Source organism: Colobus angolensis, unplaced genomic scaffold, assembly GCF_000951035.1.
Source record: "Colobus angolensis palliatus isolate OR3802 unplaced genomic scaffold, Cang.pa_1.0 Scaffold24, whole genome shotgun sequence".
NCBI classification, from domain to species: Eukaryota; Metazoa; Chordata; class Mammalia; order Primates; family Cercopithecidae; genus Colobus; species Colobus angolensis.
In genome coordinates, this window is record NW_012115599.1 from 12343321 (window position 1) to 12370166 (window position 26846).

At 54.0% G+C, this 26846-nt stretch overlaps 1 protein-coding gene across 2 annotated transcripts in view; it reads right to left on the reverse strand.

The window, feature by feature from the left end:
- The window catches only part of ANKS1A (ankyrin repeat and sterile alpha motif domain containing 1A), a 200045-nt gene that overhangs the window by 10273 nt on the left and 162926 nt on the right, over window positions 1–26846 (reverse strand). For both annotated transcript variants that reach the window (XM_011945402.1, XM_011945400.1), the window contains exons 13-17: window positions 22028–22134; window positions 3283–3381; window positions 2307–2459; window positions 2048–2155; window positions 844–1008 (exon numbers count right to left, since the gene is read on the reverse strand). In XM_011945402.1, coding sequence (XP_011800792.1) covers window positions 844–1008; window positions 2048–2155; window positions 2307–2459; window positions 3283–3381; window positions 22028–22134 — 632 coding nt within the window. The remainder of the gene's footprint in view (window positions 1–843; window positions 1009–2047; window positions 2156–2306; window positions 2460–3282; window positions 3382–22027; window positions 22135–26846) is intronic.

Below are 26846 nucleotides of genomic sequence, written 5' to 3' on the forward strand. Positions count from 1 at the left end.
CAGCAATCGGAATTGCTGGACAATGTGTTTTCCTTTAAAACTCATGGCTGTGCTTGTAGAAAGGGAAGGGAAGTCCCCAGAGCCAGAAGTGAAAAGTGAGAGTCAGAGAAGCAGGCAGGGGTGAAGCTGAAGTTCACCCAGAGGGGCCTGAGGGACACCTGCCAATCCTGTGTCTGACAGGCCAAGAAGAGGACAAAGGACAAAGCCAGGGTCCGTACAGGGCAAGAGGCAGGACAGGCAGGTCCTGAGTAAATCCAGGACCCCTGGAAATGATGCTGAGAGGGTGAGCCAGGAATGAGATGGGCCCACCTCGGCCAGGGCTGGAGCGGGCACCGGGAGTGCAGGAGGCGTCTCCAGAGGTGCCCCCCCATGGGGCTGCAGACAGAGAACGCTGCAGAGGTGAGGCTGCAGGGAAAGCAGTTCTCTGGGAACAACGCAGGTAAGCAGAGAAGGAAGGGGCCAAGAAGGAGCTCAGAGAGGCCAGGATTGCACAGAGGGCTCTGGGGCCAGCAGGGCAGGATGCAGGAGGCTACAGAGAAAGAGTGGACACGGGATCTGAACCCCTGAGGGAGGGAAGTGCAGGCCACAGGAGTGGCCCTGGCAGCCGACTGCTGAAATGAGTTGTGCGGCCTGAGCTCGGCACCATGGGGGCTGGGTGAGCCTTACACAAGGCGGCTGGGTGTGGGTGAGCAGAGCAGGCTGGTGCCTCCTGACTCTGGTGCCAGCCCAACTGTGCTCGGGTACGGGGCAGCAGGTGATTCTGGGAGGCCCTGTCCCGCCCAGCGGAATGAGGTAGACCCTGGCCGCAGCTCCACTCCCCACCGCCTACCCGCCCTGCCCCACCTGCATCCTGAAGCGCTCCGCTCGGGAGGGTGCTACGGGGTCATGGAGACTGTCATGGCGCCTCCTGCCTGTGTCCCCTGGAGGCAGCAGTAGGTCAGCCGACCGCCCAGTGCAGGAATCATTCTGGCTCAGCGGGGATGACGTCTGGGAGAGCAAATCTTGGCACTGTGGAGGGAGAAATCCAGGTGGAACTTGCAACCCTCAGCCCAGTGCCCGGCTACAGGTGTCAGGCAGCCCTGCTGGTTAGGACGGCACAGGGAGCGGCACCAGGAGAAGCAGCAGGGATCGAAGGGGCCAACGCCACAGGGGTGTCAGACAAGTGGCACCACGCAGCCACTGTCCACTAGTGTCCCCAAAGAGGGTGGGGAAGCCACTTTTGCGTTTATAAAAGATTAAATCTTCTGTCCTGATCCATTGCAGGCCTCTGCGCATGACCAAAGCACCCTCCTGAGAAAAAATGTAGCCCTGTCAGGGCCCTAAAGCCACTGTCTCCCACAGAACAAAAACCGGGCTTCTCAGTGTCTATATCTGAATGTCAGTTGTGTATCTGGTTCCCAGAGCAAGGCTGGGCCTCCACTTTGTCATCTGTAAGAGGAGGATGAACAGGACCCACTTCACGAAGCCCCTGAGGGTTCAGTGGGGTGAGACCTGCCCAGTGTACCCGAGGGCTCCCTGCTCCAGTTACCGCCATTCCTGCACGCTGTGGCCTGGGGCTGGGGGAGAGCCCCCCTCAGCCGCAGGCTCTGGGTCTAACCCATTTCTGCAGTCAGGAATGACCGGCCGGAGCAACAGATCACTGGTGAGGTTTTTAAAATGCAAGCTGTCTTAGCCACCCGAGCCTGGAAATTCGAACTCAGATGTGGGGGCTGCCCAGGAGGCTGCAAGTCCTGGCCGTTTGGATTTGTCTCAGGTGTTATCCGACCCGGACCCTCCCTGTCCCCAGGCACAGAGCTGAGTCCAATGCCCAGGCACGGCCTGGTGTTTTCCCACTATCCCCCAAGTTTTATGTGTCTGATAGGCCGTCCCCAAATAGAAACAGGTGGCGGGGAACGTCTCTAGACCCCTCTCCTGTGCTCCTCTCTTCTTGTTGGAGCTGCTTTCTCTTACACTACAGTGGCGCAGTCTCTGAAGAATCCTAAAGAATTCTGTGTAATTCCTACAAATACAGAGAACAGACGTTCCTTTCCGTCCCTCCCTGACTCACCCTCAGCTGGGAGAATCTGGGGGGCTTCTGGGGCGGCTCCTCATATGGCCTGTCTGCGAGGGAGGCGATGATGCGCTTGCGATGGCCCAGCAGCTGGACCTTCAGGACCTGGGTGATGAGGAGCAGGGCGGTGACAGGTCAGGTGGCCAACTCACTCGGTCTGCTCCAGCCCCCAGCACTCTTCCGCTGGGCCAGGCTGCCCCCAAGGGAAGCTCAGGCTTCTGGAGGGTCCAGGCCGGGCCACGCAGGGGCTACTCACGTTGACGAGCTCCAGCTCCCAGAGGTTCTTCACGGTGTCGATGGAGCCGTAGCCACTTGACAGGAAGGAATGGACGTAGTCCTGCAGCCCCAGGGAGTCCAGCCAGGAGGGCACGGAAGGGGGGCTGTTCCCATCATAACCCAGAGCCTTCACCTACAGGGCAAGGAGGGAGGCGAAACACACGTCTCAGCCCTCACAGAAGAGGGACCCGAGGACCACAGACCCAGTCAGCTCACACAGACTGTGGCCAAGGGGGTCCTGCGTGTTTGGGGTCCTCAGCACCTTCGAGTCCCTCTCTTCACACAGCCTCTCCTATCACTCGCTGGTCTCGGCTTCCCCATGGGGAAGGCAGGAGCCGCTGGAGCACCGACAGGGCTCGAAGACGGCCCTAGCAGACAAGCCCTAGCTCGGGAGGGGGGTCTGCAGAACGCCTCCACCCTGAGCTCCGCTGAGATCACGGGCCTGGAGGGACAAGAGAATAGTGTGTGCCCTCAGAGCAGGTACTTCCCAAGCTCTGGGCAGGTAGAAGGGACAGGGCCACTGGACTCAGCACAAGTGCAGGGGAGAGGCTCGAGCCCACCAGCTCCTGGCTCCCCAGGGAAGACAGTACCTCCCTCAAGCCCACTTGGGGAGGGGCCTGGTGCCAAGGCTGGCCTGGGCTCCAGTGAGCCAGAGACCCCGAAGGGGGCTCTAGGTGAAAGGCCAAGCCAAGCTCCCGAGCCCGGCAGACTCCCAGAACCTCCTCCTGACCCCGGAGGAGCCGCTCCCTGCCCTAGGGTTCTGCTGGCTCTCCAACGGCCTCAGGGTATAGTGAGGAAGCAAACAGGTTGTGTGCGGCCCTCTGGAGCTCCTAGGGTGAGGAGTAGAGGCCCCGCCACGCTGGAGCCCCGCTCCTGCCCTGTTCATGGTGCAGGTGGTGCTAGGGAGGTGGCCCTGGCTCCACACAGGCTGAGGCTACAGAGCTGGTGACAGTCACCTTGGGCAGGGAGCGTGCCGCCTGGAGCAACTTCCGCCGGTGCTGTGGGTCACTGATGCCGATGTCCCGCAGGTCCTGCTCTTCCATCACATTAGACCCCTGAGAGCAGAAAGTGGATGTCAGGGCCCCTCTTGGATGGACAGCTGGTGGCCCTGAGGGGGTCAGGTGGGCCTTTCACGGCCCCGCACCAAATTCTCCTTCACTGCAGGCACCAAGAGGGCATGGGGACAAGTCTGCCCAGACTGCCCACGCCCATCCAGGTGGCTCCCAGGGTAGCTGGGTAGAGTTGGGGCTCCAGAATATGCACAAGGTGCTGAGGCCAGCAGGGCACACAAGGGTGGGGGTGCCGCCTGCCCAGGCCCAGCCACAAGCCCTGGCCCCTGAGTGTGTGTGCATTTTTCTGGGGAGCAGGTTCCATGCATCCAAGATAAAGAACTGGTGGACTTATCCCAAGGTTCCTCTTGGACAGGATTTTATAATTCTAAGGCTGTAACAACCACCTCAGGCGGACGGCTGGTGACAGGGGCGGCTACCCGAGGAGCCAGCCTCACCCCAAGAAGGAGATTGTCAGAGAAGGGCGTCCTTGTCCCAGGGAGAAGGGTGGGTCAGAGCTGAGCCCAGTCCGCGCTGTTCTCTGCGGCCTCCACTGGCCTCAATGGAGCAGCTGAGGGTGGAGAGGCACATGGAGCGCCCACCGGCAGCGCTAAGCACGATGAGAGGATGTGGGGACGGAGGCTGGTGCTCCTGCTGCTTTCTCACTCTATGACAGGGCTGAAAGCTGTCACCTGGCGCATCCCACTTCATGCTCACAACCTGCATGTTAGGGTTTCTGTTAATCCTGTTCATCTGTTTTAATAGATGAGGAAACTGAGGCACACAGAGGTCGGAAATGTCTTGACATCACATATCTAGTGGTAGAGCTAAGATGTGACTCTGGGCAGCCTCTTTCCTTCATGCTCCTGGCCCCTGCGAGGACGTCTCTAATTACAATCGTCACAAGATAGTGTGAGCAGATTTAATTTTAAAATACACAGTATGGCCTATGATACAAAATTCACAGGTCCTGCCCATCCCTCAGTCATGGAGCCCCTTGCAGTTGCAGCTGCTGCCACTTCCTGGACGTCCCCAGAGCCCAGCTGGGCACAGACAGGCATGTGCCTGCACACTGCATTTTCACACAAATACCATTCTTGTACACGCTCGGTGCCTTGTTCTTATCGCTGAATATACACAGGAGATTGTTCCGCAGCAGCGTATGCGGGCCCACCTCCTCTGGACAAGCTGCAGCATCATCTAGGTTAGGAATACGCTATAATTTACTCAGCCAGTTCCCTGTTGAAGGACATTTGCTTCAACTTCAGCAACTGCACACAGTGCTGCATGAGCACCTCCCTGCGTGGGTTGTGTCGAGGCCTGTTACGAGGAAGGGTTTCTGCTTGCTTGCCGGGTGTGCGCACTTAACATTGACAGCTCTTTCTGCTCTTCTTAGTGACGCCAGTGCTAGATCCCCCACACCGTCAGCGGCACAGCAGGGAAAGAGTCTATCACTGCAGTTTCAATTTACACATTTCTTACCGGAGTAGGATCATCTCATCCAGACGCGACGCTGAGCATCTTCCCACGTTTTATCTATCTAGCATTTCCAAAGCACTCCCTCCCTACTCCATGCTGGACCTGCCCAAGCCATTTAGTAATAGGGACTATTGTGGCCGGGCAGGTGCCTCACCCCTGTAATCCCAGCACTTTGGGAGGCTGAGGCAAGCGGATCATGAGGTCAGGAGTTCCAGACCAGCCTGGCCAACATGGCGAAACCCCATCTCTACTAAAAGTACAAAAATTAGCTGGGTGTGGTGGTATGCACCTGTAATCCCAGCTACTCGGGAGGCTGAGGCAGGAGAATCATTTGATCCTGGGAGGCGGAGCTTGAAGTGAGCCGAGATCCCGCCACTGCACCCCAGCCTGGGTGACAGGGTGAGCATCCACCTCAAAAAAAAAAAAAAAATTGGGGCTATTGTTATTCCCACCCTACAGCGGAGGAAGCCAAGGCCCACAAAGTTTTGGCGACTTTTGAAGGTCATATGGTAAGTGCATTTGGAGCCAGATTCAGCCCCAATGCTGTCCACATGGCCCTGCTGCCGCACACTTGGGGACACCCAGAGCTCCTTTTCCAGGAGTTAACTTGCTTACAGCCTCAGAGTTTTTCTATGAAGTTGTCAGTCTTTCCTGCATAGCTACATAGCAGTTCTTTACATAGTAAGAAAACTGGCCCGTTGCAACGGCTCACGCTTGTAATCCCAACACTTTCGGAGGCCAAGGCGAGGTGGGAGGATCACTTGAGCCCAGGAGTTTGAGGCCAGCTTGGACACTGTAGTGAGACTCTGTTTCTACAAAAATAAAAAAATTAGCCAGGAATGGTGCTGTGTACCTGTAGTCTCAGCTACTTGGGAAGCTGGGTGGGAGGAACACTTGAGCCTGGGAGGTTAAGGCTACAGAGAGCCACGATTGCACCACTGCACTCCAGCCTGGGTGACAGTGAGACCCTGTCTCCAAACAGAAACAACAATATATGTGTGTGTACATGCAACAAAAAATAAAGCAAATTAACCTTTTGGCCGAGCACAGTGGCTCACATCTGTAATCCCAGCACTTTGGGAGGCCGAAGTGGGCAGATCACGAGGTCAGGAGTTCGAGACCAGCCTGACCAATATGATTAACCCCTGTCTCTATTAAACATACAAAAATTATGCAGGTGTGGTGGAGGGCACCTGTGATTCCAGCTACTTGGGAGGCTGAGGCAGGAGAATCGCTTGAACCCAAGAGGCGGAGGTTGCAGTGAGCTGAGATCGTGCCACTGCCCTCCAGCCTGGGTAACAGAACAAGATTCCATCTCAAAAAAAAAAAAAAAAAAAGAAAAAGAAAATTAACCTTTTATCTATGAAATGAGTTAGATATTTGTTTTCCGGTTTGCTATTTATCTTTTGGCTTTTATGCTGGCTTTGCTCATGTAGAAATCTATTTTTTTGTAACTAAGTGTACCCAACTTTTCTTGTAGAGCTTCTCAGTTCTGTCAGGCTTAAAAAGATCTTGCCTGTCCAACACTGTGTTTAACATTCTTCCTTATTTTTTCCTGTAATTTAAGTTTTTTTTTTTTTGAGATAGAGTCTTGCTCTGTCGTCCAGGCTGAAGTGCAGTGGTGCGATCTTGGCTCACTGCAAGCTCTGCCTCCCGGGTTCATGCCACTCCCGCCACCGCACCCTGCTAATTTTTTGTATTTTTAGTAGAGACGGGGTTTCACCGTGTTAGCCAGGATGGTATCGATCTCCTAACCTTGTGATCCGCCTGCCTCGGCCTCCCAAAGTGCTGGGATTACAGGCGTGAGCCACTGCGCCCGGCCTAAGTTTCCTTTTTTATAGCTAAATCTTTAATCCATCTGGAAATTATTTTGATGTAAGGTGTAAAAGTCAAGATCCAACCTTTTTTTTTCTCTGGCAGCAAGCTGTCCATTTCTTGATGAGCTATCTTTTTCCCCCAATCTGGAATGGCCTCTATGGTATCTGAAATTCCTGTGTATTTCTGGGCCTCTTTCTGGACTTTTACGCTGTTGTGGTGGGCATTACTTTACACTTGGAAGGCTAAGTGACTTGGGCCAGCTCATGCAGACCATGACTTGCTTGGCCTGCGCCCCATGTGGTGACTGCTGGCCACAGGAGTCTCCCCAGAGCCTGTGCATGGTGACATAAACTTTGTCCCACAGAGGACACTGCCAGCCTTAAGCTTCAGAGAGCCCAGGTGAAGAGAGCCCTGAAGCCAGGCCGGAAGCCCCCACTCTGCTGCACCTGCAGAACACACCCCTTGCTGGGCACAAGCGAGGCCTGGGCACCACTCCAGGTCTGAGCCCAGCCAAGTCACCCCCAAATCTGAGAGTCACCACAGAATTCCTACAGTGGCTCTGGGACCAAATCTAATGTCTGCTGTTGCAGAAAGGCAGAGAGAGGCAGCCGCCTTCCCAGATGTTTTTCTTTTTTTAAGTGAAGTGCAGTGGTATGATGATGGCTCACTGCAACCTTGACCTCCTGGGCTCAAGTGATCCTCCCGCCTCAGCCTCCTACGTAGCTGGGACCATAGGCATGTACTACTATGCCCGGCTATTTTTTTTTTTTTTTTCTGTAGCGATGGGGTCTCACTATGTTGCCCAAGCTGGTCTTGAACCCCTGAGCTCAAGTAATCTTCCTGCCTTGACCTCCCAAAGTGCTGGAATTGCAGGTGTGCACCACTGCGCCTGGCTCTGGCCCAGACTTTCTACCTGATTATAAGGATACCAAAGCGAAGAGCTGAGCTGAGCCTGCCTCAAAACTCCAAGAGGACGTGAACATCCAAGAGTGATTATGGCACTGCAGTAATGTTCTAAACTCCTGCTCAATCCCAGCATTGACTCAGAAACCTTTGTCAGCTTTCAGGGCACCTGAAGGCTGACAGCCAGGAAAGCCAGATCTGCTGGAGACAGGCCTTTTGTTAACCAGACCTTGGCCAGCAGAAGGGCGGGCTGTGTGCAGTTTTGAGGAACAAGGGATGAATGGAAACACACAAAAATAAAGGAAATGACAGAAAAGAAAGGCAAACCGTTGCCAAAGTGCATTCCAGGCAGGGTACTCCCAATTCCTGAAGCAGCCACATCTCCGCACTGGGGGACGAGCTTGTGTGGTGACCACCCAGGGCCACAAATCCTCAAAGGGCAAGAAACGCTTCTGGAAGTTACCAACCCTCTTTACTCAGGGAGGAGGGACCACTGGCTTTTAGAAACCTCTTCACGAGGAGGGTCACGCATGGGGAAAAGAGATTTTCTACTTTACCTGCTGCCACGCTAACATTTACTGAGAGCTTACTACATGGCAGGAACTTCTATAATTAGGAAGCGAAAAAAGTACAATGGTTCAGTGTCCTAGGGATTGTAGTTAACAGGGATTGTCTCAGCTTGGATAAAAGCTTCACAACTCCAAGTGACATCTGAAACACACAACTAGTCTTCCAGCCTGGCCTGGTTTGGGTCCAATCCCTGAGGAAGAGGGAACAGGGCTCCGAGTAGCCAAGGTGGGACAGAGCACTGGTCTTCGCCTGGGATCTGGGCTTCTCCCTGTCCTGACTCGCTCAGACTTCACATTGCCGGCAGGTGTCCGACTGCCCCCCTCTTACAGAGGAGAAAGTGCTCCCACGGAGGAGGCAGAGCCGGGATGGCTCCTGGCGGCCTGGCTCCTCAGCCTGTGGTCATGGCCCCGGCCGGCTTTTGAGAAGTCAAGGGAAGGGGACAGCAAGAAGTGCTCCCCTGGGTCACTGAGCTCTGGCATAACAAGAGTTCCCTGGGCGCCCTCTGCGGGGCTTTGTGGGAGGTGACGCACGGCCTGTCCTGGGTTCACTGTGAAGACGCAGGCCAGCGACACTGAGTTCTGACCACGGTACAGCCTATGCTGGGGGCTTCACACCCATGACCTGCACAAATCCGCCCAATAAACCTTTCAGATAGGAGCTGCCCACATTACACAGAAAGAAACTGAGGCTTGGAGAGCAGACTGGACTTATCCAAAGCCGCAGTACTACAGCATGGCAAAGGGACTGCTCAGGCCCCGTCTGACCAACCCCAGTCGTCTTCCTCATCTCTTCCTGCTGGGGCAGGCAGGGTGTGCTGAAGACAAAAGCCAAGTATGGGGGTGCGGGCAGACGCCTGCCAGAGAACAGGAGCAGGACACCTGCCCTGGGCTGGGGCACAACCCCTGCTGAGCTGAGCCAATGCTGCCTCCCTCCATAGAATCCCATCTCTCAGCATCACGTATAAATGCTTCTCCCAGGACTCCCCTCCTGGCCACCTCTTCGGGAAGGGACACTGTTCCTTTCTTTTTAACTGTACAGAATCCAATTCTTAGAGGTGAGTGGGTTCGAAATGCCAGGGCCTCCAATAAGGGAGAAACAGGGTCAGGATGTGGGTCCAGGCCTCTGGATACACAGCCCGGGCACTGCCGAGGGCCAGACCGACTCTGGGAGAAGCCAGCCTGGCCTGTTGGGGTTCGGTAAGGGGCTGGGTTTGTAGAGTCGCCCACAATTGTGCCTGGGTGCCCTTCCTCGGTAAGGCACATGTGAAGCGTCTACCATGGTGGCTGTAATTAGTGTCACTTTCCATCAACCTAAGCCATTTGAATGTTTTCTCCTTCCTGCCAGTATCTGTCACTGGGCTCCACCTGAAGATGCAGGAGGTGGCTGAAATCATGGAGGCCCAGGCGAAGGGAGCACGGCAAGGGTCAGCCCTGGGCATCCTGGGAGAGCAGGAGGCAGAAGCGGCAGGGGCCACTGCAGGACCCACATTGCTTTCTTCCTCGCTTTCTCCGGCCCTCAGGGGTTCTAACATCTTCAGAGTCTTCCTGCCCATGTGATTTTAGAAGGAAAATATCCTTTTGCATCCTGAAAGGCATCTCACTTGTTAATATTTTGCTTAACTGCAGGTGAGGTCTTCATTCAACAAAGTGGCAAAGGCCTAGGAAGGGGACTGTTCGGGAGTGGTAACATACTGGTATAGACCCTTTCAGCCAAAGGGGAAACAGGGGCTGTCCTAAGTTACCACTGAGGGTTGCAGGGCAGCCCCTGGATGGGGAGGGGCCGGCCTGGGCCTTGAACTCCCTCTCCCTCCACACTGGTTGCTGGCTGGGCTGCTGCCTGCAGCCCTGTCTACAGGATGGGGCAAATGGCAGGGCCGCAGCAAGGCTCCATGAGGCCGGGGTAGGTAGGAGTTTCCTTTGACTTTAACGGATCTTCTGGAAACAGGACCCTGACAAATCCAAACCGCAGAGAAGTTCTGACTAGGAGCGTGTGGCCAGCTGGGATGTGTGGCTCTGCCAGAGACCATCTGTTACCTCAGCGGTATGAACCAAAAATAAAATCGTCAGCCCCTCGGGAAACTGAATGGACCCCTCCTCTAGGCCAAGGGGATCCCACAAAAACCTGAAAAACTGGTTCAGGCCATGATGGCAGGGGGCATTGGATCCGCCTCATTATACCCTCCTGCCTTTGGAATTCAGGCATGAGAGTCCCGCATTATCATTAAAGCAGAGATCCTAAGAATGACCAAGTAGACGCTGCAGCAACAAGACACTGAGTGCCAACCTGACTCCAGTTCAGATCGCATGACAGACAGCAGCCCCAAAAGAAAGCATTTTACCCCCAAATATATTTCTGTAGCATATTCTGAAATGGCCCTGCAGAGCCGCCCCTTGTGGGGAAATGTACATTCTGTAGAGGATTCCCTTCCCTTTGATTTCATACATTTTAGGGAGACATAAGACATCAAGTGCTATATGTGAGTGCACTGGTTCAGTCTGGAAAAGAGGGACAACTCAAAGCTGAAGTTTGGGGGTGGCAGCCTTACAGGTCACAGGTGGATTCAAAGATTTTCTGATTGGCAACTGGTTGAAAGAGTTTATCTAAAGGCCTGGAGTCAATAGAAAGGGGTGTCTGGGAAATCAACCTCATTAAGGTTGATGACAACAAGAAACTAGGGGAATGGGCAGGCCCCTGTAAAACTGACAGAGGGGAAACCCCGTAAAGTGGTTGCTTGCAGTTGTGTAGTAGTTAAGGACTATGGCAAGGAGTCTCAGGCCAAGAATGTCATCAAAGAGTCCCTCAAATGCAAGAAATGAAGAAATAAATCTTTGGCTCACACATATACACACACACACAAAAAAAAAAAAAAAAAAAAGAAAAGAAAAAAAGAGAAAGGGGTGTCTGGGTTAAGATAAAGGCTTGTGGGCTGGACACGGTGACTCATGCCTGTAATCCCAGCACTTTGCAGATAGATCACAAGGTTAGGAGATGGAGACCATCCTGGCTAACATGGTGAAAACCCATCTCTTCCAAAAATACAAAAAATTACTGTGGTGGCGGGCGCCTGTCGTCCCAGCTACTCAGACGGCTGAGGCAGAGGGATGGCGTGATCCTGGAAAGCAGAGCTTGCAGTGAGCCAAGGTCATGCCACTGTACTCCAGCCTGGGCGACAGAGTGAGACTCCATCTTCAAGAAAAAAAAAAAAAGAAAAAAAAAGGCTGGGCGGTAGCTCACGCCTGTAATCCCAGCACTTTGGGAGGCCGAGGTGGGCAGATCACAAGGTCAGGAGATCAAGACCACCCTGGCTAACACAGTGAAATCCTGTCTCTACTAAAAATACAAAAAATTAGCCGGGCGTGGTGGTGGGCGCCTACAGTCCCAGCTGCTCAGGAGGCTGAGGCAGGAGAATGGCGTGAACCCCGGAGGTGGAGCTTGCAGTGACTGCACTCCAGCCTGGGTGACAGAATGACTTTGTCTCAAAAAAAAAATAAAATAAAATAAAATAAAAATAAAGCTTGTGGGGACCAAGGTTCCTATTATGTAGATGAAGTCTCCTAAGTCTCCTAGGTGATTCGCCCTTAGAGGCAATAGATGGCAAATGTTTTCTATTCACACCTTTGAGAGGTGCTAGACTCTCAGCTAGTCTCTTCAGGATCAGAAAAAGACCTGGAAAGGGAAGGGGAGTGATGGGCAAGGAGGCTTTCTAGGAAGACGGGGGTGAAGCTGGGAAAGAGCTGGTGGAAGACCCAGCAGAGAGGCACCAGGCTGCAAGAGCTGAAAACCACGACACTGACACCAATACCAGTCATAGTCTAAACACAGGCGACAACTATTGATGGCCCTGTAGGGCCAGGCGCAATGGTTCAATGCCTATAATCCCAACACTTTGGGAGGCCGAGGTGGGAGGACTGCTTGGGCCCAAGAGTTTGAGACCAGCCTGAGCAACATAGTGAGACCCCCAGTCTCTTAAAAAAAAAAAAAAGAAAAAAAGCCAGGTAGGATGGTGTGTATCTGTAGTTCCAGCCATTTGGGAGACGTAGCTAGGAGGATCACTTGAGCCTGGGGGGCAGGTCAGGGCTGCAGTGAGCTGTGATTGCATCACTACACTCCAGCCTGGGCAACAGAGAAAGACTCTATCTTTAAAAAAATAAATAAAATTAAATTAAAAAAAATTATTGTCAGCCCTCTGTGTTCCAGGCACTAGCTAAGTGCCTTGCACTAATCTCATTTAATCCTCTAAACAGCTGCACTGTAGACACGGGTGAAAGCCCCATTTGACAAAGCAGGAAACCAAGAGACCGAAGTTACTTGCTCAGAGTCACCAAGCGACCATGGCTGGAGCTGGAAGCCTGATCCAGAGCCCCTGTGCTGAGGCCTGTGGGTGGGACAGGAACAAGGGACAATGGTGGGGGTCGGGGCACTGCAGGAGGGGGGTCCAGCAGATAAAAAGAATTTGGGAAAGCAGGCTTCATTCATAGCCACAATCAGAAAGCCTAGCGTGTGGGGGACGTCACTCTTCCTGCTCTTGGCTCTCCAGAGGGAGCCTGGGAAAAGGCAGAGGGCCCAGGGCTCACCTACCCCGAACCAGCGGGAAAGGCCTGAGACCACCCTATCACCTGCCCCGCTCTGTCCTGGAGAGCCCGTGGAAGGAAGGGTTGGCTCTTGTGATGAAATCCATGGGCCGCGGTGTGGAGGGGCAGTCCTGGGCTTACCAGCGGCCGGACGTCAGCCCTCTCTTGCGTCAGACCTTAACCCAAACCAAGGCCGCTAGATTCTGATGGCGGAGTGACTTGGGGCCAGAGCTGCACTAGCCTGGACTCTGGCTCCAGACTTTACACTCGGCCCATAGCCCCCTCCAGCCTCCTTTCTGTGTTCAGTCTGCCTGTCTCTTCTCAGACGGTCACTTTGCCATTTCCCCTGACTGCCCCATCAGTCATAGAAAAGTCAAGGCTGAACTCTACTCTCTTGGAAGAGAAGAAACGAGACAGAACTGTGGTCCTGGACTGACAAAGTGCTTTCCCCTGCAGCCCTCCAGCCTCTCCCCTCCACCACCCATTCCCTTTCTCAGACTCAGAGATCAGGGCACTGTGGGAAGGGACCCTCCCAAGAGGGGAGAGTGGCTATGTGGCAGGGAGAACCGGGACACACGAGAAATTGCAAATTATGGCCACAAGGGCAGATTCTGCTAACCAAGAGTAGGAAGGGTGGGAGGAGCTGAGTGGGGACAAAGCCACACCCTTGCTGGGCTGATTTTTGGGGCCTGCCCATTCTGGGAGAGGAGCTGCCAAAGCTTAATAACAAACCAGGGCAGACGTGGGAGGCATGGCCGGCCCTGCCTTTCTCCCTGCCTGCTCCTCCCCATCCCCAGGCACGGGCTGGTTCAACGTGACACTGTGACACTGACGATGGCTCTGCCTCTAAGAACGTGATGGATTTCTCCTGGGCCCTCGATCTCTTCCCTACACTATAAGATTCTTTTGAATTTCTTGAATAATACAAGTTTATTATTAGAAAAATTTGAAAATAGGCCAGGTGTGGTGGCTCACGCCTGTAGTCCCAGCACTTTGGAAGGCCGAGGTGGGTGGATCACTTGAGGTCAGGAGTTTGAGACCAGCCTGGCCAACATGGCGAAACCACATCTCTACTAAAAATACAAAAATTAGCTGGGTGTGCTGGCGCCCGCCTGTAAGCCCAGCTACTCAGGAGACTGGGGCAGAAGAAATCGCTTGAACTGGGGGCGGGGCAGAGGTTGCAGTGAGCTGAGATTGCGCCACTGCTCTCCAGCCCGGGAGAACGGGCGAAATTTTGTCTCAAAAAAAAAAAAAGGAAAATAGAGTACAAAGAAAAATGTACAAGCCACCCATAAGTCCATCACATCAGGGGAAACATAAGGCCACTGTCCAGTTTATCTTCCTAAGTTAATTAATTTTCTTAAAAAAGGAAGACTGGGATCACTTCTACCATTTTGGTGTATTTTTCTGAGCTATATATTAGGAAGAAAACTTTAGCAAAATTGGGATTATAGGCTGAATGCAGATAGTTTCTTTAATTTTTCTTTTTTTCCCCTACCACTTGCCACCTGTTTCTTTAACTTGCCTCTTTTCACATGCCCATCTATTGCATGTGAATATCCCCCGTGACATTTCACCATCTTTATGAACACCTGTGGCGACTGCACCAACTCAAGCACGCCCGTCACTCACCCTGCCACTGGGCACTCAGGCTTCTCCGGCCTTTGCTAATGCTGGCCGCCTGCCACTACAGGTGGTTTATGCAGTCCCCAGAACACGTTACTCGGCACATTCGTCTGGGGTGCAGGTGACTAAACACAGACCAGGTTTCTGTTCTCAGCCAGGACCAACTTCTGAGGCTGGGGCTATAATGGCCATGGTGCGTGGGCCTGGAGAGGAGGGGGAACACACGCTTCCTCCCAGTCCCAGGGCATCTGCTGTGGGGCTGGCCTGGGGGTGGGGGTGGGGGGCAGGAAGAACCATCGGGAGAGGGGACAGAAAGCAAGAGGAAGGGACAGGGCTCTCTGATACTCACCACTATGGCCCCAGATCTTAATAATGATGGGAAATAGAAGCCATGCTCCCTGAGGCCTGCGTGCAGTCACCCACCTGGGGCGAGGGCTTTCTCAGTACCACTTACTATGCAAGGCAGCTGTGGTAGAAAGGGCTTCCAATCCCGGTTCAGCTGCTCAAGGTTTATTTATTTATTTTTGAGACGGAGTCTCGCTCTGTCGCCCAGGCTGGAGTGCAGTGGCGCGATCTCGGCTCACTGCAAGCTCCGCCTCCCCGGTTCACACCATTCTCCCTGCCTCAGTCTCCCAAGTAGCTGGGACTACAGGTGCCCGCCACCACGCCCGGCTAATTTTTTGTATTTTTAGTAGAGCCAGGGTTTCACCGTGTTAGCCAGATGGTCTCATCTGCTGACCTTGTGATCCGCCCGCCTCGGCCTCCCAAAGTGCAGGGATTACAGGCGTGAGCCACCGCCCCAGGCCTTAAGGTTCTTAAGAAGGCAGGGCCTGCTCAACAAGAGTGGAGCCACCTGCCTGGCAGGGTTTGGTGCCAGCATCAGCCTGAGGGCAGGAATCAGGGGCTTGGTGGCTGCTTTGTCCATCTGCTCTGCCAGGACTCTGCAACAGAATTTCCCAAAGTAGCCCCTCACTGACACCCTACCCTCAACTAACAGCTGGCGGAAGGAGCAGGAACCGCTTGGCCTGGCCCACCCACCGCTCTCTGCTTTCCTACCCTTACCCCAGCCAGCCCTTGGCCTCACCTCAAGGGATACAACTCAACAGTGACAGCCACCAGGAAGAGGCCAGCGTTACCAGTTCCCAAAGCCTCTGCAGGTGACTTCTGAGGCCCTCGCTACCTGTCGTGTCATGGGAAAGGCTCTCAAGGATGGATATGACAGCACATGCGTTTGGGAAACTCTTCCCAGCTTCATGAAAGCACCCACACCGAGCCCTGTCCTCCCAAGCAGGTCCTTGGTGCCCCCATTCTCTCTGTGGGCAGACACGGCAGCCTTCCCACTCATCTCCTGCCATCCTGAAACACCTTCCTCTTTGAGGTCTTGGCTGAGGTCAAGGTGCCACAGTCACCCTCAAATCAGCCGTGTAGATCTGCTGGGACCAAGTGAGTCTGGAGTCAGAGGCTTGGTCCCAAGACCACCCAAAGCAGCTTTAACTCATGGATCTGAGGACAAGACAGAGACAAAACCGACCTCTGCGGCCTGCAGAGAAAGGCTGCTGCCCACCGCCTTTGTCAGAGAAAACACCACCTTCCCACCTCGCGTCCTTACACGCGGTTTTGCTGTCTGACACGATGTCACCACACGTAACACTGTGTCCTCTTCGGAGTTTGTGCTTATGAAGTAAGTAGGTCAAAGGAAGGCCCGCGTGACCGACGACGAACGGTGCCCAGAAGCTGCCGCAAGTCACACAGCGCGGGGGCCTGGAGGAGAACCCGGCTCTCCCGGCTCCTGGTCCAGTGCCCTTTGCCACTAAGTAGACTCTGGAGTTATCTCTTGAGCTTCCCCCATCCAGTTTACTTAACTACCCTGGAGATTCACAGAGAGCAGGCTGGGGAGGGGGTGGACAGAAGCAACGGGCCAGTTGGTGGTGGTGGCTGCACAGGCCCAGAAGAACTTGGGGGGCCTGAGTCAGTGCACGGAGATGCCCTACATCTCATTCCTTGCCAACTCCTTTCTCAGCCTTTGGTTGAATGGCTCCCAACAGGCAGTGGGTGGAGCTCTGACCTGGACCAGCCCGGGGGTGATGCACTCACCCAGCCTGATGGGCCCAGCCTGATGGTGCCAGGCTCCAACGCTGTGAGGGCACAGGGGCTGCATCTTCCTGGGAAGGGAAGACTGGGAGGTGGGAGTACTACTCCAGGTCCAGGGACGTGGTTTCCAGTCCCAGCTCCAGGCCGCCTGAGGGGTGACACTGGGCACATTACTGTACTGAGAGCCCTGGTTCCTCAGACCCCGGAGTTCTCAGATGATGACTGTGAACTGTTAGGTCTATAGCTTTGATAGAGAGACAGGGGCCCCGCTGCCCTGGCCCCTGGGCTTTACTCTCTGCCCGTGTACAATGCGGTGTTTGGCTGAGTGAGCACCTAGACATTGGAGATGCCAGGAAAGATGCCTCTGCTGCTGCGCACGGGGCCAGCAGTCAGGAGTGACGGAAGAGGATCTGTCAGCCAGTCCCATTCCACTTTAAAGAGCAGTTGGTTAAACTAGCAGGCATGAAACAGGCATTCAGAATGTTCCCAAAGTTCCTTCTACTGTAAAGGGGACTGGAGAAGGCCAGAGCAGTACCCGGGGCAGTCACAGGAGGGCTCCTGAGTGGTTCCAGCTGCGGTCACCCTGAACGCATGTGCTGCAGTCAGGCAGTGAAAGGGAGGGGGAGCAAGAGGAGCACTCACTGGGAACAGGCCCCAAGTGAGCCTGCCCCTTGTCTCACTTGCTAAAAGGGCTGCCCTTGGCCAGGCTCCCGAGACCAAGGGAGGGCCTGGCAGAGACGGTGAGGCCCTGGTGCAGCATGAACTCCTGGGATACAGAGGAATTATATTCTTAAGTGACTACAGAATTTAGCTAGTCCAGGAGGCCGGATCCACACTTGTCTAAGAGGATTCCTTTCCTTTCCAAGCCTCAGCTCCATTGATCCTCCTATTTACGGCTCTGCTTCAACTGGGCAGGCAATTCCAAGATAGCAGTCAGCTCATAAACTGCTGTGCAGGGAGACGGGATGGGGGTGGAGGTGGAGGCTGGGGAGAGTGCCTCTTGGCCACGACCATTCTGTGCCCAGTGGCAGCTCGCTTAGGCTGGCAGTGGCCTCTTGGGCCTGGGGTGGAAGAAGGCAAAAGGAGGGATGTCATAGGAGGTGATGACAAGCCCCACTGTTCACGTGAAGCCAGTTTAGAGAGCTGGAGAGAAAGGAGCAAATCCAGGGGACAGGAACAAGAAGGGAGCCTCAGGGGCTTGGGGACCTGGCTAGAAAGTTTCACAGAAGCCAGTAAAGAAGAAGCTCTTGGCCCCAGTTTATGCGCCTTTGGCCTCTCTTCACCTGTCATCTCTCTCCAACATGTAGGAACAAGCTGGCACCACCTCAGAAACAGATAGGAAGACAGCGGGGGCCTATCTGCCACGTGGCAGGAGCCTGCAGAGAAAGAAATTGACGGGAGGAGCAGGCAGCCTCCCGTCCAGCCTGGCTGACTCAGTGTCCATTTCCAACCCTTTCTGAGCCTGCTGCCAGCCTCATTTCCATCTTCCATTTGTCCAATGCCCTGAGCCATGACTGCCTGCTACAAGTGGGCTCTCAGCCACACCCTGGATGTCTAAGGTGCGCCTCTCTCAAGGGGCTTTTTGCCTGGTGTGGGGCACTCGCAGAGACCGTCCCCCCATGCCGAGGGCTCAGAGACCTTGGGACTCTCCCACATGTGGCTTTTGAGAGCCCTGAGGTCAGGCCCAGCCGTCTCTCCCGCCTGGTCAGGGCCCTGCCCGTCACTGCCCCCCAGCAGCCTCCTCACTCACCACAGACAGGTGGGCCCCTCTCAACAGGTCTTTCCTCTCTCTGTGATCTTTTGAAGTCCCACCCTCTCTACGAAACCCCTGGGACAGACAGTAGAAACCAGAGGTTCAAGGTTGGACTTGGCTCTGCCACTTGGGCGGCAGCAGCAGCATCTCTGCCATCCAGGCCTCCTCCCTCTGCTGGCAGCACTTGCCAGCCTCCGCTGCACTTGACACTGGCTGCTCTTTCATGTGCTTTGTTTTCCCAGCTGGACCATCAAGTTCCTTAAGACACCTAGGTTATTTGCTTTTCTGATTTCACATCTATTCACGGTGGGAAACGGAGAAAAACTATGACACTCCAAAGAGGAACGGAAGCCCCCGGAGTCCTCCTGAGAGAGCCACTGAAAACATCTTGGCTCACTCCCTTGCACCTCCTATGCAGAGATGCTTTCTTTTTCAGAAATTAAGATCATATTGTGAATTTCTGTGTCAGTTTCTTCACTCAGCACTACAAGGTGGACATTTCCCCACGTTAACAACTCTTTAAAAACGTTGTTTTTTAAATGTCTACTTAGCACTCCAGCATCAGGACCACCATCGTTTATTCAATCAACACTTCTGTGAAGGGCGTCAGGCTGAGTCTTCACTTATGAGACCTGCGCTAGCACGCCCTGAGCTACACATTTGCCAACCACCAATTACCTTCCTTCCGTGCTGATTAAATGCATTTCCTCCCTTCTCCTAAGAAAGCCCATTTCCTGTGGATAAGATTTGTGGTGAAAATGGAACCAGCTATGATGCAGGTACAGTGTGGTGGGCTTGTGGGCTGGCAGGCTGGCAGATGTGTGCGCCACGTTTCCCTCTCTCCCTGCGTCTGGTGTCAGTTCTGCCATCCTAGGGAGCACCTGGCAGCCCCCACTGCCCTGGCCCTGCCCCTCTAAATCAAAGGCCCTTTCTCTTTGCAAGCAAGAGAGTGTGGATAAAGTTCAAGTTGCCTGCCTGTCCAGCTCAATCACCACATCACAGGAGGAGAATAAGAGGGCATGGCACCTGGGGGCCGGGGCAGAGGTCTTCAATTTTCTGAAGGGCTTAAACATGTCCTGTGTGGTCCCAAAACGTAAACCTGGGACCAAGAGACAGAAGCCAAAGGAAACAGATTTTGACTCAATATAAAGAACGCTCTACAGCAGCCAGCACAATGCAAAGAATGAATGGTGACTTCTTTATAAGGTAGTGAATTCCTTGTCACTAAAAAACTACCTGGAAGGGATTTGGGCAGAGGATGATCAGACCACATGACACTACAGTCCCTTCCAGCCTGAGAGGGAGCTGTGTGATGTGCACAAATGCCCTGTACTTCTACGACAACTCATGGGGGGCCCTATCACAGGAGATCCCACAGCAACACCTCGACTGTCAAACAGCCTCAGTATCCAGATGCTCCTTAGACACGTCCAGCCTGGCTTCCTGGAAGCTACTTGCGCATCTTGTAGACCAGCCTCCAGGGCATTTCAGAACCAAGGGAAACATTGTAGCCTATTAGAAACCTAATCACATGGGATCCACCACAGCTAATGTGATGTAAATTATCCACATGCAATGAGGGAATATTTCAGTAACAGAAACGCTCCCCTGCCCAAGTTTCCTTCTTTTTTTCAGGCTGCTAAAACGTAATTTGCCTGACAGCCCACCTGGCCATTCACACGTGGTTATTCAGGATGCTGTGCACAGGAGGCCACTCTAGGTATCTGAGGTCTCAGCTCAACCGAGGCGTGCTTGACGTTCCTTCTTGTACGGACTCCACCTGCCAGCACTGAGAGCCCCTGGAAGGACTGAGCTGCAGGCCGCCCTCAATGAGGGTCCTTCCAGCATAGAAACAGACGCATCTTACAGAGGCGCTGCCCTGTGCATGAAGTTTTGGCCCAAGGCCACACTTCCTCAAAGGCCTGCTCAGCTGCTCTCTGCTCCAGTCCTACGGAGTCTTGGGCTATTCAAGGGGTAGGAACCCTGTCCTTTCCAAAATCAGCAGGAGGAGGGGTGGGAAGCAACAGCTCAGCTTCTAGCATCCTGAAGTACAGGGAGGAAACGCCCTACGACCAACCTCACTTGCCCATCTGACAGCCAGCCTGAGGAAGGGGTGAGCTGTGAGAGGGAAGGCCCCTCAATGCTCCAAGCCAGGGGCCAACCTGGGTCCCTACGCATGGCTTGAGCTCCCGCTCCGTCCCGAGTTTGTCATCCTTCCCCGAGGAACATGGTGAGTCAGGAGTTAGGTCACAAGAACCATAAATATACTTAGTTTACCTTTTAAAAAGAACCATAAATACACTCAGTTTAACTTTTAAAAGAACCATAAATATACTCAGTTTAACTTTTAACAAGAAAAAAATTGCTATTTTAAAACTTAAGATTTCTAAAAGCTGAAAACTAACTGTCCCAAAGCTGGCTTGGGAAGGGTGCTTTGTTGCACACCACAGTATCTTTTGCCCTGGAGTTGGAGATGGCTGTGGGTGAGGTGGGTCCCTCCTGGAAGCCTCAGGCCAGCTCCTGGGCAGGCCACTATTCAGGAGGCCCCAAATACAACCCCATCAGTGAGAAGCCCTCAGAAGCCCCCACTGGAGAACAAAGTGCAGGTGGTGCGAGCTGCGTGCTGACTCTGCCCCTAGCCCTCAACTGAGGCAGCAGAGCGAGGCAGGCAGAGGAGACAGATCCCCTCGGAGCGAGTGGGTCTAACTCAACCAAGATGACTAAGGCTAGAAGGTGATGTAAAGCACATAGGTGGCCACACCCCCATCCCTGTATCCATAGAGAAGAGGCTGTGCAGCAGAGTGGCTGGAGCCGGATCTCCAGATCCAGAGCACTGGACGCACATTTCCACCCTGCCAATGACTGACAGTGTGACCCTGAGCAAGTGACCTAGCCACGCTACCTCATTTCCTTCATCTGGGCAATGGAGATTAATGCAAGTCCACATCCCAGGGATGCTGGGCAGATTCAATGAGCTAATTCATGCAAACCACTAAGAATGGCGCCAAGCACATAGTAAGCGCTAGTAAGAAGTGTCAGCGACCAGCAGTGAGAAGTGTCAGCGATCATGATCATTAACTTCGGCTCAAATGGTTGCTCCTGGGGGCAGCCCCGGCCTATGCAGAGGCCTCAGGAAGGGCTTTCAAGAGAGGGACAGTGACAGGTACCCTGCTCAGAGCTACTCTCCTGAAATGACAGAGGGTGCACCAGATCTAAGCCCAGGGTCCTAACTGGGTCCCTATTCTGTAGGGATCCAGATGAAACACCCTGGTTTCTCTTTTCTTTTTATTTTTGGCCCTTTGTGTTTTGTGAGAGAGCTTCTCAAAGCAACCAGTCCTCCAAGCCATCAACTCAGCCTTTCCTCTGGGCCATCTCTGAAGCCACGGGTACATAAGGCTGTGTAACCCTGGACTCTACCCCAGGCACTGGGCCTTGGCTGGGCAGGGAAGGGGTCTTCCTGCTGGAGGCAAGGCTCCTTGCTTCAGTGACAACTCACTTGACACGAAGTTTTGAGAAATAAATAAACTCCTCGTACCCAGCCTTGATGGGTACACAGCCAGGAAGGGGACACAGGGATGAATCAGGGACCCCCCTTCTTGGGATGCAGATCTGTAAAGAGAGCTCCCTCCGAGCCGTTTCTGGGGCAGAGGGAGAGGGAGAGTTTGGGAAGAACGCACATATCACCTGGCTGGCTTCCTGGTGTCTAACTGACCTCAGTGAGCTGTCCCTGGGATTTGGGTCTACGTACTGTTGCAGACTCCTGTGGGGCCAGAGGGGAGGCCAGGGAGGCCTGTTTCCACTGAGCAGCACCCTGCCATTGAGGAGGCCTGCAACCACTTACCAGGAAGCGGACATCGTCAAAGCCATTCAGAAGCAACTTGCTCTCATACTGCTGCAGCCCAATCGACTCCAGCCACTCCCCGACACTCTGCTCCAGCGTCCGCGAACCTGACGAGAGAGGAATCGGCAGACGCTTGAAAAGGGAAAAACCATTAAGGCGGTAGCAGCGGCACTCAGAGGAAGACAGATGGCATTGCCACATCATAGTCATTACCATGAAACAGCCAAACTATATACAAGAGACCAGAGAGCAGCGGACACGCAGCTCCTCTTCCGTGTACAGCCAAGGACAGGAGGACCTGGTGCTGTCCACACACTGCCCAGCCTCGGGCAGCTGCTGCCCACTCACACCCCCAGGTCTGAGCTGCTCCAGGGCCACGGCTGCACATGCACCATCTCTGCCCACAGGTCGGGGGTGGGGGAAGCCAACCCCCAACAGTCTCCAGGTCAACTCCTCATCAGCGTACGCGCTGAGATAGTTCAGAAAGTCTGTCCCCACAGGCACTAGAGGGGGCTGAGGGAGCTCCTAAGTGCCCACAAGCCCCGCCGCTCCTCTCATCCATGCAACTTCTGGAGCCCCTGCGGGGCTGTGGCGAGGGGCAAGTTCTGCGACCTTGCAGCATAAACCAGTCAGGAGAGAGCACACATCTTCATGCAGCTGAGGGACACAGGCACACAGCGAGGGCTCCGGGAGGGAAGCAGCAGCGGCGGCTGTTCACCGGAACCCAGCACATGCAACACAAGCAGCACAGAACACGGCAGGGGGAGAAAAGAGACTTTTACTTGTTTTCCCCCAGCAGTCCCGGAATAAGCAAACCATGGCCACTGGCCCTTTGTGCTCAGAGGCTCAAGGCAGCAGGGGGCTGAGTGAGGCACATGGGCCGGGGCTCGGGGGTCGGGCTCAGGTGTGGCTCTGCTGGGACGGCAGCATCACATTCCGCCGGGCTGCGCGGCCAGTGGGCCAGGAGCCTGGTCCACAGCTAGACTCTGGCAGCTGGCAAGCAGGGTGTCTCCTGGGCCAGCACGCCGTCTGAAGTGCTGCGTTCTTGGGCTGGGCTGGCTTTCAGGGGCTGAGCATTCATTTTCCTCTTCTGATAGCAGCTGTTCCAGTGACTCACCTGCCTGCTCAGGTAGAAAGCAGGCAGGCAAATTCAGTTCTTGGGTAAAGAAGACAAAACCCAACCAGATAAAAGAGAGAAAAAGGAAGTGGTCCTCTGTCAGCTGAGCGGTGGCGGCGTAAGTCTATTCACGTCCTGCACTGTTCTGTCTTTGGCGGAGTGATAAAGACAGCCACAGTCGTCCCAGGGTCTCCGGACCTTGGCGCTCTCCTCTACGGATGAGCAGGGAAGGGAGGACATCTATTTGCTCCTCAGTCAGGATGGGGATTGTAGTGGTGCAGGGAGGACAAAAGTTCAGCCCTTTCTGGCAGACCTTGGATGTTCTGAGCTGGATGCCTGAACCCCAACCTACTTCTCTGATTCTTGTGGGCAAGAACAGACGAAAGAAGGAAAAAAGAGAAAAGGAGGAAAAAGAGGTACAAGGAAGGAAAAAGAAGGACCAACTATAAAAACATCACCTCCAGTGAACTCCCAACACGGTGAAAGTCATTCTGCCGTTCCCAGGTACTTTCTGCCCCTTGGGGCAGGACAATGCCAACTTCCGTGGTTATCTACAAGACCCTAGTGACCAACTGTGCCAGCCTCCACTCCCTCTTCTCTGTCTCCTGTAGAACAGATGGTGGTCAGGGACCCGGCGGCCTTCTGGATGCACGCTGCCGCAGCGCTCCAAGATGCTGAGTCTCGGGGATACTTGAGCTCCCCTGCCCTTGAATGGGGAAGTCTGCTCCAGCAGCCTACGTGGCAGGTTCTTGTATGCCCATGAAGTCAAGTGTCCCCGGGTGCTGATTCATTCTTGCTTGTAATCCCCCAGCCGGGCAGCTGTGGTCCTGCCTGCTGCCGGTGGATGTGTGCGCTGACAGAGCCGCAGCAGAATGCTTTGTCTAAAGGCTCCTGGGCTCCACGCTGCCTGCTGCTGGCTCCACAGTCCTTGCTCACTCTCGTAATGTCTGGCCCTCCCCTTCCTCCCCTCCTCACCCTCCCCCTTCCAAGCTCAGGAAAATACATCAGGGATCGGACATCACATCGGAGCAGAAGCGACTGCTGCTGTGGCTGCTGAGGGAGAAGGAGACAGCAGCACTAGCATCAGAGTGAAATGACAGATTTCCCAATAGTTGATGTTGGCTGCACAAATGCATATGAAGGGCGGAGATGTGAAACTTTACCTCCAGCTCCAGGGGCTGGAAACAGCCTGTCAGGAAGAATAGAGAGGGACTGCTCCTAGAGCTTTGTTCGGCAGTTTCCAGGACAGCCAGGAGAGGACAGAGGAATGACCAGAACCAAAGGGCATAGCCCACAGGTAAGTGACCCCCCACTTGCCACACTAGGAATGACTGTGCTTCTCATAAAAACAGGCAATGAAATAAGGCCGTTACACTTGATGTTCCTCAGGTGAGTACACCAAACCAACTGGGGACAGATTTCTCTTGGGGTCTGTTAGAGCCCAGGGGAAGTGCTCCATTCCCACAGCAGGCCACTCACATTCTGGGGGAGAAGAGCAATGGCCAAGGGCAAGAGGGAAACCAGGGCCAAATCCCAAGTACAGACGCAGACAGGCAAAAAGATAAAACAGGTACAGGGACACAAATCCAAGGGTCACCCTCTAAATATGCTGGGAGATACTGGTATTCCAATAGGCTGTAGATGAGCCCTGGCAAAGAGAGGGTTCTCATCAGGCCCCGGAAGGATCCTGCTTGACCAGCTACTCAACACCTAACATGGCTGGCTTTATCAGAAGACAGCCAAGCAAGTTCCCTTCTGCTTGACGGAGAAGGCCTTTGTTGACAGAGCCAGAGTGGCCTTGGCCAGTGGGGAGGCATACCCTCTTGGACTCCTGAGAATGGGAGTTGGCACAGGGATGAGTTAGCTGCAAACGCTTCTGTTGGGGATTCAGATAACTAGCTCCAGTGGTGGCAGCCCAGGGGCCTGTGGCCCTAAAACAGGACTGAGACTCCAATGCTGCTGTGGTTGTGCCCCTCGGCTGGGGGTGCGGGCGCCTCGGCAAAACCAGTGGTGCTAAGCAATCCCACACTTTGTGCTGGGCTGCCTGCTGGAGAGCCTGTTCCTCCTCTACCCAGGCTAACCCCAGAGCCCAGATCTTTCTCCCTGATCCTGACGCCCAACCCAAGGACAATCTGAACCCTGATACTGACCAGTCAAAATAAACAGTGATTCCGTTTTGGTCCGAGCTGAAGACGGTACTCCCTGAGATCCTGGGGAAAGCCCCCTCCTGACCCATCAGACAGGATTCCCGGGCAGGCCTGGGCCCATCCTCTCCATGCTTCAGCACCTGGTAGTGGTGCAGACACAGCAGCCTGGGGCTCTGCAGCCCAAGTGGATGAACCCTCTGTTTAGGTGGTCCCCCACATGTGCCTGTTCTTGACTTTTCCAAGCTGGACTACAGAGGATGGTTCAAGAAAACAAGCACTAAAACAAGACTGTGTGCTGGGACCCAAAAACCCAAGAGTAGAGACAGACTGCCTCTCAACACGCATATGGGTTCATGGGGGACAAAAACTGGTAGGTGGGCTGGGCGCGGTGGCTCATGCCTGTAATCCCAGCACTTTGGGAGGCTGAGGCGGGCGGATCACAAGGTCAGGAGATCAAGACCATCCTAGCTAACATGGTGAGACCCCGTCTCTACTAAAAATACAAAAAATTAGCCGGGCGTGGTGGAGGGCGCCTGTAGTCCTAGCTATTCAGGAGGCTGAGGCAGCAGAATGGTGTGAACCCAGGAGGTGGAGCTTGCAGTGAGTGGAGATCACGCCACTGCACTCCAACCTGGGCGACAGAGCGAGACTCCATCTCAAAAAACAACAACAAAACAAAACAAAACAAAACAAGAAAACTGGCTGGTGGGATCAGACAGAAGACCAGATGTCAAGGGAAGAGCTCAGCATTAACCCTTCCACGGGGAGGGCTCTTCCCAAGGTGCTGCCACATCTCCCGACTTACCAAATCCAAGAAGCAATGGCTGTTTCTGACTCAGTTGTCAAGCGCATGCAAGTGATTTTGGCTCCTGCTCCTTGGACACAGAAAGTAGAAAGCATCCTCAATGGAACTGACTGTTATCCCTCCCACCCCTGTTGTCAAAGCACAGCTTTGAAATGGTAACAGTGTTTGTCTCAGTCCTGAACATCCATTTCCTGCAAACACTCCATCCTTGGAAAAGCCTACAAACTACAACAGAGTGTGAGATGGCTTGACTGAGTTGTAAGCAACAGATCCTGAAAACAGATCCACAAATTTAGCCAGGAAAGCCACCTCTGCAGACTCCAGCATAATCCAAGACTGACGAAAATGGACCAAGCTCAGCTCAGCCCTCTCTGCTGGCACCCAGGGAAACATTGCTGCTGGAGGGATGGTGGCTCTGGGAACCAGGACTGAAAACTGTGGAGGGAGGCCAGCCAGCGAGCAGAAGCCTCTGTTCTCTAGGTTTCTCGATATGAGCAGGTAATGATTTCATGGACAAAAGGAACACAGGGCCGTGCGTGGTGGCTCACGCCTATAATCCCAGCACTTTGGGAGGCCTAGACAGGCAGATCACGAGGTCAGGTGTTTGAGACGAGCCTGACCAACATGGTGAAACCCCATTTCTACTAAAAATAGAAAAATTAGCCAGGTTGGTGTTAGATGCCTGTAATCCCAGCTACTCAGGAGGCTGAAGCAGGAGAATCACTTGAACCCGGGAGGCACAGGTTGCAG